Source organism: Mizuhopecten yessoensis, unplaced genomic scaffold, assembly GCF_002113885.1.
Source record: "Mizuhopecten yessoensis strain PY_sf001 unplaced genomic scaffold, ASM211388v2 scaffold3253, whole genome shotgun sequence".
NCBI classification, from domain to species: domain Eukaryota; kingdom Metazoa; phylum Mollusca; class Bivalvia; order Pectinida; family Pectinidae; genus Mizuhopecten; species Mizuhopecten yessoensis.
The window spans coordinates 20,930-42,002 of record NW_018404952.1 but is presented as its reverse complement, the minus strand read 5'-3'; the positions used below and the strand labels follow the sequence as shown (position 1 = coordinate 42,002).

General features: G+C 37.2%; 2 protein-coding genes across 2 annotated transcripts in view; both read right to left on the bottom strand.

Moving 5' to 3' along the window:
- The window catches only part of LOC110447258 (chordin-like), a 70,293-nt gene extending 56,793 nt beyond the window's left edge, over positions 1-13,500 (bottom strand). The window contains exon 1 of the mRNA XM_021492833.1: positions 13,263-13,500. Coding sequence (XP_021348508.1) covers positions 13,263-13,392 — 130 coding nt within the window. The 5' untranslated portion in view covers positions 13,393-13,500. The remainder of the gene's footprint in view (positions 1-13,262) is intronic.
- A 7,211-nt stretch (positions 13,501-20,711) lies between these two features.
- Positions 20,712-21,073, bottom strand: part of LOC110447261 (heterogeneous nuclear ribonucleoprotein A1-like) — a 1,473-nt gene continuing 1,111 nt past the window's right edge. The window contains exon 2 of the mRNA XM_021492834.1: positions 20,712-21,066. Coding sequence (XP_021348509.1) covers positions 20,712-21,066 — 355 coding nt within the window. The remainder of the gene's footprint in view (positions 21,067-21,073) is intronic.

The following is a 21,073-nucleotide window of genomic DNA, read 5'->3' as shown; positions in this document are numbered from 1 at the left end:
ATGTGCGACATGAACACGACAAGCAAAATAGATAAAGGAACAGCAATAAAGAAGCCACAAACGCGTATGTTTCTGTTATTAGCGTACACCCAGTGGGACACAGAAAGAAGAAGAAGGGACGGAACCATACTTCTGACTAGTTTGAACGACATATTGAAATTTCAAATGCTTCGTCTGCTGTCTGCAATCGGTGGATTACAGGGCAAGAAGAAGAAATGAATGGACAGAAGCATAGTGGCCGGTAAGGAAATATATAAGAATCATCATAGCAAAGTCTCGCTATCTAGCCAGCGTACATATTAAACGGAACAGAGAAGGGAGATGAATCGAGCGAAGCATAGATTGTGTTTGGTAAATATATAACATTGGAATCTTCAAAGCATCTCCCATTCATTCTCAAACAAGAACACGCTTTAATCAGGACAAGGAATGGATACGTAGGAACGAAGACATACTTTGTCACTGGTGGGAACAATGAACTGGAATCGCATGCGGTTAGCACTGTAATGAATACCCATCATTAGAGGGGGTAAACATTTAGTAAAACCTCACGGTGGAAGCGTAATGGATTACTCCATTCACAGTAAACCTATGATTACGTTAGATTAACAAAACAGCAAACACGACCTTTCGCGCTGGTCTTTGTCCTTTGAAATCACTATGTAAACGTGTCATTGCTACTCAAACAAAATAGCTAAGTTGACCCTCTAGTTTGCACTTGGTGATTTGTGTTCATATAAAACGGTATCACTACATGTTAGACAATGAAATGAATTGACATTTTGAGGTGTTACTCATGGTTTGGTATGTATGCTATTCCGTACCACCATTGTTTAATTGACCGTGTGGAATGCTACGTGTGATATCAAACGTATAGGTTGCATCCCAAACCTTCTGCTCGTTGACGCGGGTAAGGCAGGTGTATGGTAGGGTTCAGGTGTAACTATTATAGAACCGACGGGTAATAGTGATAACAGGAAGGACTGATGTATAATGGTGGAACATTTACTCCAAGAGTACAAATATTTGGTAGTGGTATCATTGTCACCGGCATAAGTTAGACTTAGGGTAATGGTAACTTTGTAACTCGTATAGGATATATATAAGTAGAAGTAACATTGCAACTCGTATGGGATATATATATGGTAGAGATAACTTTGTAACTCGTATGGTATATATATGATAGTGGTAGCATTGTAACTCGTATGAATTATATATATGGTAGAGATAACTTTGTAACTTGTATGGAATTTATATATATGGTAGAGATAATTTTGTAACTCGTATGGGATATATATTGTAGTGGAAACTTTGTAACTAATATGGAATTTATATGTATATTGTAGTGGTAACATTGTAACTCGTATGGGATATATATGGTAGAGGTAACATTGTAACTCATATGGGATATATATATGGTAGAGGTAACATTGTAACTCGTATGGAATATATTTATTATAGTGGTAACATTGTTACTCGTATGGTATATATATAGTAGAAGAAACATTGTAACTCGTATGGTATATATATAGTAGAAGAAACATTGTAACTCGTATGGGATATATATATATTGTAGTGGTAACATTGTAATTCGTATGGTATATATATTGTAGTGGTAACATTGTAACTCGTATGGGATATATATTTTAGTGGTAACATTGTAACTCGTATGGGATATATATACAATGTATATATACATTGTAGTGGAAATATTGTAACTCGTATGGGATAAAATATATACATTGTAGTGGTAAAATTACAACTCGTATGGGATATATATCTGTATACATAAAAGGTTGTGGACATTGACGGAAAAGGTATGTTAGTGTAGAAATTAAATACAGATGTATGTTAATGTAGATGTTTAAGAAAGATGTATGTTAGTGAAGACGTTTAGGACATACGTATCTTGTGCAGATATTAAAGGGAGATGTAAGTTAGTGTAGAGGTTTAAGACAGATGTATGTTAGTGTAGATGTTTGGGACAGAGGTATGTTAGTGTAGATGTTTAAGACAGCGATATGTTAGTATAGATGTTGAAGACAGATGTATGTTAGTGTAGATGTTAAGGACAGATGTATGTTAGTGTAGATGTTAAGGACATATGTATGCTAGTGTAGATGTTAAGGACAGGTGTGTGTTAGCGTAGATGTTAAAGACATATGTATATTAGTGTAGATCTTAAGGACAGATGTGTGTTAGCGTAGATGTTAAAGACAGGTGTGTGTTAGCGTAGATGTTAAGGACAGATGTGTGTTAGTGTAGATGTTAAAGACATATGTATATTAGTGTAGATCTTAAGGACAGATGTGTGTTAGCGTAGATGTTAAAGACAGGTGTGTGTTAGTGTAGATGTTTAAGACATATGTATGTTAGTGTAGATGTTTAAGACGGATATCTGTTAGTGTAGATGTTTAAGACATATGTATGTTAATGTAAATGTTAAAGGTAGATGTGTGTTAGTGTAGATGTTTAAGACAGATACATGTTAGTATAGATGTTTAAGACATATGTATGTTAGTGTAGATGTTTAAGACGGATATGTGTTAGTGTAGATGTTTAAGACGGATATATGTTAGTGTAAATGTTTAAGATGGATGTATGTTAGTGTAGATGTTTAAGACGGATATGTATTAGTGTAGATGTTTAAGACGGATATATGATAGTGTAGATGTTTAAGACGGATATATATTAGTGTAGATGTTTAAGACGGACATGTGTTAGTGTAGATGTTTAAGATTGATATATACTTGTGTAGATGTATTAGACAGATGTATATTAGTAAAGATGTTTAAGACATATGTATGTTAGTGTAGATGGTTAAGACGGATATATATTAGTGTAGATGTTTAAGACGGATATCTGTTAGTGTAGATGTTTAAGATGGATGTATGTTAGTGCAGATGTTTAAGACGGATATATGTTATTGTAGATGTTTAAGACAGATGTATGTAAGCTTAACCCTTTCAACACTGTAGGCCATAATGGACTCATCCATAGCAATGCATGGTAGAGTCTACTCAGTGGTGAAAGGGTTAGACAGAGTAGGAGTGATATATGGTATTGTTAAACGCATGTGTATGGTGTAATTCGTTAATTATATGACAACAATCAATCTAGAGTGAAACGCTCACATAATAATTAATATACCATTATATAATTATATCACAAATAACCTTCCTGAAAAAAATATGAATGCGATTTTTAAATTCTGATTTTCTATTTCTTGATGCAAATGGCAATTAACACATTGTTTTTGGCATGTGATGTCAGACCATTCACAAAACGCATCCTCCATTATTTCACAAATTATGTTGTAGTGCATTATACCATCAGGCATGTCAGACCGATTTAAAAACAATTCTACCTGTCGGGGTAATGTCCTGATCAGAGGATCAAGTGGTCGGATTACACCGTGGGGAGTCCTATTATCATCTGACACATGTCGCCTTCAGCACAACAATCCGCCGATTTAATATTGAAATCTACTTGGTGGGTGGACATCGAGGAATATTTGCCTAAAGCAGATGTTTTTTAATTTTGATATATATATATATTGTTTCTTTAATTAATTATATTTTATGTTAATAGTACATTTTTTTAGTCTTAGACTTATATGAAACTATAAACATAAGACATAGATTTACAACAAGCAACTGGTGATTGTTAGGACTTTTTTACTCTAGTTAGTTTCTTTGAAAATTTGAACAAGAAAATGATCTGTATAGAGATATTCTTTTCAATATTTAACATTTCACTAGTTGAAATAAGATAAATAATTGTGATAAAAAAGGTCTCAAGATGTCATGTTTTTCTATAGCGATATTGCATGTCTTTCATGTCGGGTTCTGTTGCCTAAGACAATACAGGAAGCGTAGGAGTTTAATTGGTTCTTTCATAAGACTTCAGGTAATTTTGGTATTACTTTCTTCAATCAGGCGCCGCGTAGCTGTTTGCAAACAATATCAATGTGTATGCAACGTTAACACAAAGCCATCGAGGGTTAAGGGGAGGGAGTGCTTCCAGGGTTAAGGGGAGGGAGTGATTCCAGGGTTAAGGAGAGGGAGTGCTTCCAGGGTTAAGGGGAGGGAGTGCTTCCAGGGTTAAGGGGAGGGAGTGGTTCAAGGATTAAGGGCAGGGAGTGCTTCCAGGGTTAAGGAGAGGGGGTGCTTCCAGGGTTAAGGAGAGGGGGTGCTTCCAGGGTTAAGGGGAGGGAGTGCTTCCAGGGTTAGGAAGAAGGGGTGCTTCCAGGGTTAAGGGGAGGGGGTGCTTCCAGGGTTAAGGAGAGGGGGTGCTTCCAGTGTTAAGGAGAGGGGGTGCTTCCAGGGTTAAGGAGAAGGGGTGGTTAAGGGAAGGGAGTGCTTCCAGGGTTAAGGAGAAGGGGTGCTTCCAGGGTTAAGGAGAAGGGGTGCTTCCAGGGTTAAGGAGAGGGGGTCCTTCCATCCCCGCAACCAAAACATTAAACACAGAAATAACGGGTTGATAATCACATGTTTATCCACACCCCTGTTGTATTCAGTGATGGAAGGGCTAAAAAGAGTAGGACATGACAAGTTGTTTCCTAGGTAAGACACGGGTATAATGCATGTCCAAGAGAGCATAAGGTGTTCCGGTTATAGCTTCTGAAAGTTATGGGAGAAATGGGCCCAAACTAGTGACGGTTGGTTATCATGTCAATTTAACTCTAGTGAGTGAATTTTCACGAGGTTTACCGAGTGTCTTTTACACTTTCGAAATCAACTAATGAGAGTTACATACAAATAATAACTAACCATCACTCGCTGGGGAATCGCTATAATGCGATATTGTTCAATTAAGGTGTCGGATTCTGATCAATTCCATTGCATATGGTGTGATCTGATAGTTTGCTTTGTATGTAAGAGTTTAGTATCATATCAATATTCAGAAATGTCAAACAGAGACGTATATTAGAAAATGAGCTAAACCATAGAGGCACCATGAATGAAAATAAGTAGGAACGTAAGGAAAACCATCAATACATGTATATGTTTAGTTTGCCATATATATCTGTAACAAATATGGGCCACGAAAAGACAAGATTTTCATTCTGTTCTCTGCTAAGAAGAAATCACAATTAATATGCTTCCCTCGTCGTAACACTAGGGATCTATATCATTTCTCTCCTTCCTACGTTTCTGTATTGACTGTGCCTCCTAAGGCGTGTGTCATGATGTCATATGTCTTATGTCATATGGTTTTTATAGATCGCAACTCCCTTAACCAAAATATCTATTTTATAAGATAAAACGTTTTTGCACATGCTTTTTTGGTTAAAGGTACTGAAAAGTCGTGCGTCCCCTGACATATAAAGATTATGTAGAAAAGAGGGGGAAATGATTATTTTTTGGGGGGTTTAATTACGAATCCGTTTTGATAATTTTTAGGAAACTTGTGAAATATGTCTTCAAAACTCGGGACCGTGTCTGCATAGAATAAGATTAAGAATTAATAAAAGTATTTACAGCTATATTTTTTAATATTATATTTCTATCTTACGGGGATATAGTAATTATCACGAATAATTATATGAGAAGATCACGTTTGATTGAAGGGATATTATTAACATTTTAATGAAATTTCCCTTTCCGTAAATGTGGTACGAATGCTCATGGCAATGTGTTTAGCCGATTATCGCTGTATCGGTGACATTAACGGGTTCTTTTCCCCCACGTACTCTAATAGTTATTTGCATAATTTGAAGAAATTAAAGCTTCATTCATTGACTAAATTGCATGATATGATCCTCTGCGGCTTTTACCCATTATGCACTGCAAAATATAGACTGAAGCATGATCGCGTTTCAAGATAACGCGACAACGAGACTTTATCGTGTAGTGTAGATCTGTGTCAGTTTGTGAGGGGGTTAATACACTCGATAGCTATTATATCCTACTTGTTACTTGTAAACATTGACGCCATTAGTGGCAGTTTGATACTCCCATGACACCAGCTCATATATAAACAGTCGTGTAACTGCCTCGTGGGCGACCATTGTTATGAAGGGGGTACATGGCTCTGGGCGATATTGATATGGGCAACAACGGTGATGAACGGTTTTCATTAGAACAGGCTTCAAGTATGCCCATGTTACCCTAGCATCTTTAGAACTGATTTCGTTACCACAATGGTGATCAATACGTCTTAATATGTTGTGAGATGTGTGTATGATTACAACTTATTTTAATCAGATTGAATAAAATATACACATAATATTGTTTGCAAATGTCGACTAATCGAGATGTTCTTAGCATGCCCACTTGACAACATGAATTGACAAGCTTATCTTTACACATAATCTTTAAAATGGGATGACAGCACTTATGTTGTAATGTGTTCATATAACTTATCTTTTTAATCAAATTGAATCAATCTAATGTCCATACAGTCTAATTGAGAAAAGATGTCCAGTTAGGTTGCGAGATGTTCACACATTCAAACATATGAAATAAATTTGGCACACAACATTAATAAAATATATATATTATTTGTTGATATATTATTATGACCTACTGACCTTGACCTGTTGGAATGTAATATTACTTAGATTTGACTTTGATTAGTTTATATAGTGGTTGTCTCTTTGTTCCTGTTAAAGGGTCTCATCGTACAACTATTATTTGTTCATATTGTCATGACAATGTCGTTTTTTCCCTAATCAACTTTTATCTATTAATTTGCATGAACATAGTCCAAATGAAAACGCATCAAAGCATTTATTTGAAGTATCTTCTGCAATATTTTGGATGTTGATCTTGTCTTTTCTGCCCTTTATTACAACTTTAACCTATGAGTACCTCTCACAGCACACCTTACATTTACCGAAAAACAGAAAGACATCTGATAGCAAGCACACGACATGCCCAAGATGAAACAAGGTGATCAAAATTGAAATGGAAAAGTGATCACACTATAAGAAAATACAATGGGAGAGATTTGTTTGAGGTTTGAATACTTTTTGAGTTTAACGTACATGATATGGCTGTTGGTAATGATGTAAGAGTATTTGAATTTATGTCGAATATTTTTTTACAAGTGAATGGTGAAAGTGAGTTGTCAGAATAAAATAAAAAAATACTTCAAAACACTTAAAAAGGGAGTTTAAAACTATTGCTTCACAGATTATAACGATTATGTTAAATCTGCAGTTATCAATTCTAGAATGCATTTTGAGAATTGTCTTGTATAGGTTGTTTTATTTATTATATATTTATAATCTGTGATAGCTCCGTTGTAAAAGGTCAGAGTTCGTTTCTAGTTAACAATGAACTAGGTTCTAACAAAAATTTAGAAAATCTCATTGTAATTGGTTTTGAAATCTTTCTTTGGCTTTGGAGGAAAAAAATCTGGTAGGATTTCGTTTAGCTTTAATATTGGTATTTATTAAGGGATAAATATAATAATGATAATAAAAAAATAAAAAAAAATATTTAAGTGTCACATACATTTATTAATTAACAGTAAAACAAATATAATATAAAAACCATTAACAAGAATAAATATCCGGCCAAATGCTGACCTACGAGACACTATTAAAACACACGATACATATCATGTCATCGTAAAAATAAATCACCTAAAATACTCATAATAAGACATTACTTTTGTGTTCCATCTATAAAAAATTACCAAGAAAAAACTTTTAGTATTATATAAGTGCATGTCGATTTATCAAAATCATTTTCAGTACATACATGTACTTTGTTTTGAACATTAAAAGCTGTAGTTGTTAACTTTATTTTGGGCATCACTTGCAATAAATTAAATAAACAGGTGAGCAGAGCTGACATTTACAATAGAATACACTTCATGCCGAGGTATGAGGAAATCAATTTATTTACCAGAGTCTGCATTCAAGAGAAAGACTACATTTCTACCACTCGTATCAAGTTTAATGCATATTGGATATTGGGCAATGGTCAAGGGTAAATAAAACGTTGAAAGAGAAATGCCTACACAATAAGCCTAACAATTCACCACAGGTGTTACAGGTAAACAGAAACCTTTTTTGGATGTTTGGTTTGGTTTGATCTGTTTGTGTTTTACGTCCTATTTTAAAACAGCTATAGTCATTTAAAGACGTACCAGGTATTGGTGGTGGAGGAAAGCCGGGGTTCCCGGAGAAAAAAAACACCGACCGACGGCCGTAACCTTGCGACTGCCCCACGTAGGTTTCGAACCCGCGACCCAGTGGTGGAGGGTCCGCGGCCCCACCATATTTATGATATACAGTCGTTCTGAACTCAATATATTTTACAGAAACAACGATCTAACATTGATCTACATTTGTCTGATCTTTGAAAGGTTTAATCGTTATAACTTTAATACTTTTTGTTCAATATAATTCCCACTCTGTAATTAACAGGTTGGCTTGTACAATAGAAATTGTATCACTGTTAACTTTTTCAAATATGTTTTTCATTGCGAAATCTTTTTTAACCCGTCAGTATGCTAAAAAATAGTTTATAGGATTAATCATCTTTAAAAAATACCTCCTTTTACTACAACATATTGTTTCGCATCTGAATTGTGTGCAGAAAGGAATTGTGGGATAAATATGAACAAAATCCATAAGCTTTTCTGGTATCTCTCTGAATTGAAAAAAAAAATCAATGGAAGCGGGACGGTGCGTTCGTTTGGAGACACGTCATAATTCTATTTTTAGAAACACCCAATCCTTCAACAAAAAACTCGCGCTCCAATTCATTATTGGTTTTTATCGGTGGACATGTGAGGCACTACTGGCTTATCACTTGTCGGGAATAATATAAAAAAAAAAATAAGATGTGATAAGGTATGTCATCGCGTCAAAATGTACGAGATTAGTGTGTGTTTCACTGTTCTGTAACATGAAGGTTATAGTATATTTCATTTTATTACATACTTACTAATTAATGCAGTTTTTTTTGTATATGCGATACGACACAATTGCTCTAACCCATATCAGCACTCGCCGTATCACACCCCAAAACCCATATCAGCCCCCGCCGTATTACACCCCAAAACCCGTATCAGCCCGCAAAACCCATATCACACCCCTTTCGGAAAAAAAATAGTTTTTCAATATTTCAAAAATAAAAATAAATCATAAGAAAGTAGTTTTTATAAGTAAGTATGTAATAAACAGAATAAAACACGCCTTTTTCCATATCATACCCAGTATCAACCCTCGGCCAATATCAGCCCTCGGGCCTTCGCCCTTGGGCTGATATTGCAGTCTCGGGTTGATACTGTGTATGATATGGAAAAAGGCATGTATTATTCTCTATGTATAATACTTCTTTTCATAAAATAAAAACAGTAAAAAAATCATATAAGAAAACAAACACTTCTCCTACGTCCTCCTTAGTTGGATAGTAATCACGTGGATATCAAAGATTTGTGATATTGACTCGGTTAATTTTCATTTTATGACGTCATATATATTGTGACGTCACAATGCTTTCTTCCAAATGAACTTCTTTCTCAGTACAATATTTCCATACTTTCTATCATTTTTAATGATCAGAACATTATTTAGTATCTAATATAACAATTAGACTTTTATCTCCGTGAACATGCGGCAATGGCCCTGAGAAAGTGATAGTGACTTCGACTTCCTCTCAAATAACATCACTTTCTCCTGTTCATGTAACCACATATTTAGCTCCACTAAAGTCCATAAATCATAAGTATTGTTCAGTAAATATTGTATATGTATTGTCTTCCTCCGATATATTGTAAAACAAAAGGAACAAACAACCTGAATTGTTCCAAACAAAGCCCCAGCTTTCATCAATGTTGACCTTACCTAACTAGGAAGAGTATTCTGTAGGAAGTACAGACACTTTCACGCTTAACATTGTAATTTGTTAACAGCACATGAGCGCATCACCTGGGGTTATCCAGCTAAAACATGGCCTCGTACACCAGTCATGTCGCCCCGGAAAGGATTTTCTACTGATAACGGTTTTAAAGGTGAGATTTGATGGAGACGATAGGAAATAGGATTAAGAAATAATGACAACCCTGTAAAGACTATGATCGGGAACTCAATAAAATGGTATCTTATTGCAGGCGATATAGTGACAGGTTCAGTTAATGTGTAAAAAAACTGCAATAGGGATTCTTAAAAGTGGTAACTTAACAGAGGTGGCCTCTTAACAAAAATGGTCTCACCTGACATGGTGAAGTTATATAACAAATATACTTAATGAAATTGAATATGCTTTAAAATGAAAAAATATTTTTTTTTATGATTTTCTTTGAATGGTTTCGCTTTCAAAATGACAACACCGAATTATTGTATGATCAAATAGAAAACTAAAAAACATGCATTTTTATAGATATGTTTGTAGATGATTCGGTTTTTAAATTACATATACTAAAATACATATTTGTATTGGGAGCAAATAGAAAGAATTCCGTTCATATAGATACATAACGTGATAATAAAAGTCATTATCATGGTTACTGAATGAAAATAACAATAAAGACGCTAGCATAACAATCCTATCAGGGGATGTTCAAGTCAAAGTAGGTGTGGCTACAGTAGGTGTCACAGAAATATCAATATTTGATTGAACAATCAAGGTTTTAAGAGGTATGTGTGCATGTGAGATTGAGAAATTGTCTGGGTGCGGGGGTGTATGAATGTTCCACAGGATGAGGTTTTGACACGTAGTATCCAACATCACAGATGATTTCCATGTTTGTGTTACCCCCTTCCCGTATTCAATCAATTTCATTAGTTCTGTTTACACTTTGTGTTGAGTATTTTCTACCTAAATGTCACATCAGTTTATATGCACAAAATGAGAAAAAGATAGCAGTATTTGGTGATAAAAATGTTGGAAAATGTTCTAGGTTTTTTTTCTTCATTTTATGGAAAATATGGCACATTTTGGCTCGAGAAAGCGGCCAATTCTCGGCAGTAAAACAAGACAAAACTCGTTATTTTCCTATGTTACATATATATCTAGATATGTCTGACCTGCACAGGGTGTAAGATTATAAAAACAAGACATGCGTATATAAAATCTAGACGTAGAATATTTCAATAAAACACGGTTAGTTATATTTCTTGTTTGTGGTAGACGTTCTTATCATATCCGTGATACACGTTAACGTAAACATATTCATTAATATATATACATACACATTTCTATAATTACAAAATATCACTGAATTAGATGTTAAAGATTATACATCAAAATTGTGTTATACAATGGGTGCCTCATAATGCCTTACTGAAGCACGCGCACAATTTATCTAATCAGCTGGTCGAATCGTTTGTAAATTTATATGTCCGATATAAGAAACGTTAAAGTGTCATTTCTTTCATTTATGTTATTATTTATTCATTTTAATTCTGTTTCCATACTGTTGGTTGACAATTGGGTCTAGAGCATTAGACGGCGTTTAGAGTCTGGTGTGTTGGTAGAGGGGAGTTCGACTACCATCGTACAACAAATGCATGAAATATTTTAAACAGGGTTTTAAAATAATAACATATGTATATATGCATGTCGTTGTACTCATAAAGATTGTTAATGTAGCTATTATTTGTCTGCAAGTTCAGTTTTATAAGAAAAAAAATAAAGACAAAACTCGGAAAATCGTAGCGGTACTTTCTGAAGAAAAAATGATGCTGTTTTTGTCCTACAGATAAAGAGTTTTACGACTGGAAAACGACTATATCATCAAAAAATTCTTTAGTTATAAGAACAAGTTCTTCAGTACATTTTTTATCTACTGATAATACGAAAATATTGCTTGACTCTTATTCGTTATACAGTCACTGGAAATTTAAGGAAAGGTGGCCCTGGCTTCTGTGTAGTTTTATATATTGTTTATAATTCAAGTATTGTATGTTTATGTTTTGTTGTTTCACCTTTAGGTCACTAAGTAACTAGAATTGGGCAACAAAAATGGAATAGAACTGTAAAATATTACGTAGGTTAGGGAATATCGTGGTGCGCCAGACACCGACTTTTTCGACGGATATCTTGATTAAGCGACAGAGCATTATTACATCGGACTGTGTTTATAGAAATATGTGCCAATTAACGAATCGCATTCCAAATCATTTACTTTAGTTTGCCAGCGTTACATCATAGTGTGAGCAAGATATCTAACAAATGCCGTAAGTCTTAGGTGAGTTAACTGATCGCCAAGTCGTCACAGCTAAACTCGAGAAACGACCGAGCTTATAAGTAAGCTACTCTGTGATAACGTGATGCTTTAATCCAAGGTTATCAATTTACTTAGCTCTGATAATTACGCAAAGTAGGCTACACATTTTTCAAATAGTTTTCATTCACCTTTTTTTTCATTGATGCTTTGTCATGCATATCTATATATGTATGTACTTTATTTGGCAATGACCTGTTGTTTTTTGTTTCTGCTTATTACTTATTGATAACCAGCGAATACATTGTTACTCGACATTTCATATTTATTTAGTATTTCCTTTGAATGATATCGCTGAATTGTAATGTCCAATTTAATCATGTTTTTTAACAAATTGCATCCGTTTCTCCAATGTCATACATGTAGTGTACCTGATACTGTATATGTACCAAGTGCTACTAGTTTTGGACTATAATTTTGAAATGTAATATATATTTGATAATAAAATTCACTTTTAATAATAATGTATCTCAGCTCGTTTTGGCTTGATTTGAGAGTTGATAAGTTCATGTCAGATATTTTTGATAGAGCACAGGAAAATGCTCCAGTTCATCGTACATCGTATAACAACAGGCTGCTGAACTGATCACCCCGCTACCATAAACTCCCATAAACAATATTTAACTCCCTTAATTATCGCACCTGTTGTTCCAGGCAAACGATTCATATGATTGATTTATCGATACGTCTTGATCAATCAGTAGGATAAATACCCTCGATCGATCCGTCTGTTATACGTATTGTGCACAGACAGATTGAGAGCATTTTGTGATGCATGCGAGTGAAATATCACAGTATAAGGCAGGATGCATGGTATATTATATACGTTCAAGTATAAATGATGTTATCTTTAAATAACATTGTATGTGTACGCTAATGAAAACATTACCAGCAGGTAATGCTAGCGTTACATATTTAAACGTCAATGTATCAAGGAAGAAATTACAATGACAAAAATAAATGAAAAACAATATGATGGGAAAACGAATAGGATGAAAGATGCTCAAATATAAAGTTAGTATTAATTTCCATGGTAATTATATATGTATATAGGTATAGGACACATGGCTTACCCGGTAGGGGGTGGGGGTCCACCCATTCCTTTAGCGAAGACAGTGACGAGAATCTGTCTCCTAATCTAGCCACAACACAGCCAAAGATAGAAAAATACAGGTATCCGAAGAAAACATCAGTAGATTTCATTATTCCAGACCTAAACACCACGGCGTATTATCCAATTCGTCCGTATTCAGTGCACGTGTACACTAATACACGTGTACCCTAAGGAAATACGACGCGTCGATGTCGCCTTTAACTTCAAAGAGCGATTCCAGGTGTACAATTTTCGCTCACCTGATTTAGATAAAAATTACTTTTCCGTAATCCACGCGATGATTTGAATCATTTTTCTTTAAATCCAGACTGTGGTAATATTCCTCTCACTTTTAGTTTGTTGAACAGTAAACATCAGAATGATGTTAGAGAAATAGAAAGTGCGAAAAAACAGCTCTCGCTGTCTACCAGAACATGTGTCTGTCTATTGCTGCTGTAGTATAGAAGATATGTGCTTATATTGGAGAGAGTGTAAAGTTCGCACTGGTTATAATCTCAAGTGGAGCTCCTTTAGTTTACACGGTAAAGAAAAGGGCGTGAAAGCGAACAAGTATTGAAGTTCTACGATAGATAGCGAAACCTCTGGTGTATACCGTCCGCTCAAAACCTTCGCGTGCTTTGTCCCGTCTGATCATACATGAATGGAAGAAAGGCGAGGAGTCTTGGTGGTGAAATGTATTGTGATTGGCTATCACATGATAAGCAAACGCGCAGAGGAGGAAATTGAGAAGGAAAAAAACGTTGAATGGGATTTTATTTACAACGCTATGATACACAATAGTATTAATTAAACTGAATCAATTCTACACCGGTACGCTGAGTGATAGATCCTGCCCTTGAAGGGGGCGTGGCTAATGTAGACTCTTCCACGTGTTGAAACACTCAACATTTTTTCTACTTTCATTTTGTTCCGAATGTTTGCCGGCAAAACAAAGTAAGTGGATACGGATTAGAGCTGGCTCTTATGTACAATAGCACTACACACCTCGAATGGCCGTGGGTAAATAAAAACAATGACGTAACTACACAGCAATCTGTCCGACTTCGATCATACAATGTAAACAGCAGATTACGATTGCTACCTTTACATGCATTTAGGTACGGGGGTATAAACGTATACTTAGATTTTACCTTTGTCATAGCTTCAGACATTTAGGTATTCAGGTTCTAAGCTGTGTTTTAAGAATGATGTTATTATAGACATATAAGAAGAAAGCTGGGACCCTTTAATTGTGGTATTAATATTACATACAGTCTGTATACGGACATAAAGTAAAAAGCCATACTTATTAACAGTGTTTATAAGAATGATATAAGAAACAAGCTGGATCCATGTATTAGCAACATATATAATATACAATGAAAGTTCCAGCCGCGGAATCTCGAAACTTCTTGTACTGTTCTTATTGGTTAACTTTAATCATATGCTTAACTTTAAACATATGCTTAAAAATGTGTTTCTCAAAGGTCTTAAACCATTCAAAATTCTTATCTTTAAGAATATGCTTAACTTTATGAAAGATTCTTAAGTCTCTAAAGCTTTTTAAAATTGTGACTAAGATAACTATTATCGTCTTGTTATAGACACCAAGGAGAAATAAGATTGGCCATTTTATGACTTAGATTGATGTTTTAATTACTCACAAGTAGGAAAAAAGCTGGGGCCCTTACTAAAGTAATTGGGACTAGGGTTGGCAGTATATGTATACCTGCTGTAGCTACAGGTCATACATGTATACGACCAAAGCTCTGGGTTTTTGAACATAATGGAGAAACTAATTAAACCATATTTTACTATGGCTAAGATTGGTTTTTGTACTTATTGCAGCTACGTACATGTTGTGAAAGTTCAGCCTTTTTAATAGTGGATAAAATTAATATTGTTTATAGACTATGCAGGATACCATTTTAACTGTGGCTAAGTTTGATATTTTAAACCCGCTTTACCTTTTTTAATAGGAAAGTTAAAATATTTTAAGCGTGGCTAAGATCGATCTTATATACTAAATGTACCTGTTGTAGCTATTTACGGCATACAGGTGAATAATCTAACTTTTCAAACTGTGGTTAATATTATATATTTCTTATAGACATATAGGAGAAATTTATGTTATTCTTTTATTTTGATAACATTTTATTGAATTGTTTTCTCTGTGTATAATACAATCATGCTAGAAAGCGAGTCAGTCGTTTAAGATTGTACTACTTTATTGTGTCAAGTATTCTAATTGATCCATGCTAACTTGCACACTCAACTTGCTATTAAGAGTTATCTCCCCTATAATTTCTCTGACATTCATAATTACTTTTTTTGTAAGTGGCATCTATGTAATGATTATATTGTTTACCTTTCAATTGTGAGGTTCTTTTGATTAAAAAACGTCAAATGTTTCATTCTTAAAATAAAATTTAAATGTTCCTAAGTGAGAAGAATCGTACACATATCACCATGTCATAGCACTGATGAAGTACAAGAACTCTCTGTAATTCGAGCACGCGCATTCCTCACCTCATAAAATTCTAACTAGTTACATCTCAATCACGGAAGTGTGTAAAGTTTGAGAGGAAACGCTGCCCACCAAATTGTCAGCTTTAGTAAGCTACGCCCTAAACGGTAGTTCTTTTATTGCATAGATAAAAATTAGACGGGGATCTCACATAACTGTCAGTACAGAAACACTGACGCGTGACAGACTTCTACATATCGGGGAGGTTCAGATGGGAGTGAGAGGGCGAGTACGGGGTCGGGGAGAGGGGGTTCCGGGGAGAGAGGTAGGGGGTTGGGGAAAGGAGGGACGAGAAAGGTGCCGGGGAGAGGGGGTTCAGGGGAAAGAGGAAGGGGGTTGGGGAAGGGAGGGCCGAGAAGGTGGTCGGGGAGACGGGGTTCAGGGAAGGGAGATAAATGGTTGGAGAAGGGAGGGGCGAGAAAGTGATCGGGGGGAGGGGTTAAGGTGAGAGAAGAAGGGGAGTTGGGATGGGAGCAGCGAGTAGGTAGTCGGGGAGAGGGGGTTCAAGGGATGTAGGAAGGGGTTGGAGAAGGGAGGTCGAGAAAGTGGTCGGGGAGATGGGGTTCATAGAAGGGAGATAAGGGGTTAGAGAAGGGAGGAGCGAGAAAGTGGTCGGGGAGATAGGATTCAGGGAAGGGAGATAAGGGGTTGGAAAAGGGAGGGGCGAGAAAGTGGTCGGGGGGAGGGGCTTAAGGTGAGAGAAGAAGGGGGTTTGGGAAGGGAGGAGCGAGTAGGTAGTCGGGGAGAAGGGGTTCAAGGGAGGTAGGAAGGGGTTGGAGAAGGGAGGGCGAGAAAGTGGTCGGGAGATGGGGTTAACGTGAGAAAGGAATTAAGGGGGTTTGGGAAGGGAGGAACGAGTAGGTAATCGGGGATAGGGAAGAGAGAAAGGGGGTTAGGGAGGGAGGGGCGAGTAGGTAATCGGGGATAGGGAAGAGAGAAAGGGGGTTGGGGAGGGAGGGGCGAGTAGGTGATCGGAGACAGGGGGTTCAGGGGAGGGAGGGTGTTGGATAAGGGAGGGGCGAGTAGGGGGTTAGGGATAGGGGGTTTAGGGGAGAAAGATAGAGGGTTGGGGAAAGCAGGGCGAGTAAGGGTCGGAGAGAGAGAGTTATCGAGAGACATGAAGGTGGTCGGGGAAAGGGAGTCTAGCAGGCAAAGGGAGATGTAATCAGGGAAGGAGAGTACAGAAAAGACACTGGCAAGTAGGGGGCAGGGGATAAAGAAGAAGGGGAAAGCAACGAGAGTTCGGCAGAAAATGGAGAATAGGGCATTTGGGAGATAGAAAGGGGTCGAATGGCACTTTGAATTGCGCACTTGCTTTTCACCAAAGCAGCCGGGGTTCGATTTCCCAATCAGACGTGAAAGGGTATTGGGTCACCTGTCTGATCATTTGATTTTTCTCCAGGTACTCCGGTTTCCTCCCACATGAAGACCCCCCCCCCACGCGCTATCATCCGGGCCAACAAGAGTGATTAATGAGTTGAAAAACTTATTTCAAAATTGTTGTACAAAAATAAAGTTTATAAGGGGTAGGGAAAGGGAATTCAAGAAAGAGAGGAATGAATCGCAGGGGCGTGATAGTTCAGGAAGAAGAGGCACGAGTAAGGGGTCGGGGAGAGGGGGTAACACATATATGAGAAGGATGCTGAAGTAAGGATGTTCACGAAAGAAAGGAAGAAGGACATCGGAGATGTGGTTGCGGGAAAAGAGGAAGGAGTCGGGATGGAGAATGTCCGAGAAACGATGTTCAGGACAGAGAGGAGGGGGTCGGGAGCGGATTGTTAAGGAGAGACAGGAGAAGTGAGGTCGGAAATATGACATTCAGACCCGAAAGAAAAGCGAACGGAAAATGTTACCTAGGGAGGAGTGAAATGGGGTCGATAGGCAGAGAAACGAGGAGGAATACTGAAGAGAGGGTCGATAGGCAGAGAAACGAGGAGGAATACTGAAGAGATGTTTGTTCAGAGGAGCGAGGCATGGGATCAGAAAAGGGGAGTCGGAGAAGAAAGTATAATGATGTCCGACAGAAAATGACAATAGGATATACATGTATTGTGTATACAATTGTTTTCATGTTAGAACGTGAAAACATTGGTCTATACATGAAAAATGTCAAAAAAATGTCAAAAAGCCATTATTTCATGATTTAACTATCGCACATTTGTTAACTAGATACGGGAGTATCAGACGGGTACTTTTTATACAGACACGGTTGTCATTCTAGGACGGCTCCGTATCATTTCGATATCCACTGATTACATTAATTTCAAGCGTCCCCTTGTAATTGTAGCATTTGATACCCCCACATCAACACGAGACACATGGTTCACCTCGAGTCCCTGAGTACACTCGCCGTGTCGGGTTTCCTCTCTCATTGTGTCCCAAGTTTTCATCTTTTATTTCTTTAGCGATTTGACAAAACGCGTTTTATATCGTTTCATGAGGGTCTGGATTTTTTCCAATGTCAAAAGCAATCAGCTAAATAAAAAACATTAAATTTTACAGTAAAATTTACTGCGTACGGCAAGTGCTTTATTTTATCATATACATATAATTTCATAATCTAAAATAATGTAACCTAGGTTTACCCGACAGTGAAATGATATCATGTTATAATTTAATATAATTGATATCCCGAAAATTTTGTGATTTAACTTCCTTAGTTTATTTGCTAGATGTGCATTTTGTAGCGATCCAAAAGAAAACCACAAATAGATTTGTGATCAACGGCGTATATATCGTTACCAGAACACGTCCAAACATTTATGATCTTATCCTTTGCGTCTTAAAATCTGTTTCTTTCTAGGCATTTGTTGTTATACCTGAAACTACTTGTGATTTATATTTTTCATGTGGTGATCTAGGATGGAGAGCTGATACTGGAACTAAGCCCCTTAAAATAGTCAAAATGTCTTCCAAGTCACGAAGTCCCTCCTCGAGAGCCCTATATTGATATGAAGACCTAACAAAAGCTATCAAGCACAACGCTCGTTATCCATCGAAACCTAAACAAAACCCGCTATTGTTAGCAACCTTTTATTCAATTTCTTTTATTTCGAATTGATGGTCGTGTGTTATTTTGTAGGATACAGCTATATTAAATGGTGCGTCACGGTATCAGACACCTGAGTACGTATACAGTCACTCAATATCTTGCAAGATATTTGAGACAGAACGAACTTAATTATATGTACATGTACAACGTACTGTTGTGATTGAAATGTCAACTTTCGTTTTACTGTTGGAGTAGAGCTTAAATTTCTGTATATGGACATTTTTGCCTGTTCGAGTTTTCACATTTTTTACATTTTCGCGTATACAAATCCGCGTTAAAACTCTCCAAACTGCTCGCGATGTAAATAGCTTCGTGTTGATAATAATGCTGCAATTTAGGTAGTATCATACAACGACAGCAATTTCTCATTATACCTTAATACGGGTAACGATTTACAAAAACATCGTAATTATGCAAAATTAGATAAATTTCACAAAGCACGAACTTTTTAAGCGCGCAATATATTTGTACATGCAGTTATACAATTATAATTGTGCTTACTTATTTTGTTAAATAGTAACATTCTACTTGATATCGTACAGCTGTATATGTTTGTGGTCCAGCATGGTATGTACAGCCATAGCCTTAATATATTTGTTTCTATTCCAGTGCGGGTTAGGAGAAAGTATGAGGCGACTAACGTGATACCTTGTGTTGAATCGAGAGTTTGCTTCCGTATCTTTATATAAGACACTGATAAAACACAATTTGGCTCGCCGCACCATTAAAACATTTGGGACGTTTTCTTTTTCGGCGCGGGCGATGTCTCCCAACTATAGGCACCCGTCTTCATATTTCCTTGTTATTACAAAGAACGGAAACGTTGCCTACAATTGCAACACTTTAAACTGTGATTCTATTTTTTTCCTCTCCAACTTACTCTTGTATCTGTCTTCAATAACATTATATAGCTAGTGCAAGGACGGTAAACAATAATTAAGCAAATAATTACAAAGACTAGAGACCTCCTACTGAATCAGCTATATAGTACGTCCAGTACCAGTCACTTCTAGGTCATTGTCTTTGCTGACACAAAGCAAAGAGGCACGGCACATACAGATCTGCACCCCGGGGTCTGTATATTTGTGTTTTGTATCTACAGACCGTAGGGTGGGGATCGGTACCGACCGTCACGTCCTTTTGATACACAGTACTTTATATAGCCATTGGATACATCCTGACTGAACAAATGTATTAGAGGAAAATCGGTCACAAGCACCGACATGTATAGTAGATCACACGTATAAATAGCTTGTCTGTGACACATCAAACGAACACATTCGTTGTTAAAGATAAATGATCTCGACGTTTGTCAACAATCCCTACTGCCGTTTTCTTGAACGGCCATTATAGCCTATAATGGGACATAACTAGGCATCATGCGTAGAAATTAACATGAAACGGTCCTTCAAACAGTACTGCTGGCTGGATAATTACCCGGAAATGTATTTTTCGAGTGTTTCCGATAGGAAGTATATTTATGGAAACATTTTCTTTTCCGTAAATTAAATCTATGTCACTGAATATAGAAAGGCTTTTTCTGTACCTTTACAAATTGCAGATATCTAGGTTGCATTGTGCGGTGTTCCGGCATAATTACTCGGGTTTATCATTGACGCCCTACCCTGTGGAAGCTGAGATATATCTAGATTATTGACATCTAACCCCATCCCCACTCCCATCCCAGAGCTGAACTTCCCCCAACACCATCCCCACCCCCATTTCAGAGCTGGAGATCCCCAACCCCCATCGCAACCCCCATCCCAGAGCTGAAGATCCCCACACCCCATCCCCTACCCCATCCCAGAGCTGAAGATCCCCCTTCCCCAACCCCAACAAGAAAACCATAGCTAAACCTCCCCCAACCCCATCTTCACTCCCATCCTAGAGCTGAAGATCCCCCAACCCCATCCCCACTCCCATCCCAGAGTTGAGCCACCCCATCCCCACTCCCATCCCAGAGTTGAGCCACCCCATCCCCACTCCCATCCTAGAGCTGAGCCACCCCATCCCCACTCCCATCCTAGAGCTGAGCCTACCCATCCCCACTCCAATCCCAGAGTTGAGCCTCCCCAAACCCCATCCCCACTCCCATCCCAGAGTTGAAGATCCCCCAACCCCATTCCAAAGCTGTAGATCCCCAATCCCATCCCCACCCATCCTAGAGCTGAAGATCCCCCAGCCCCATCCCCACCCATCCTAGAGCTGAAAT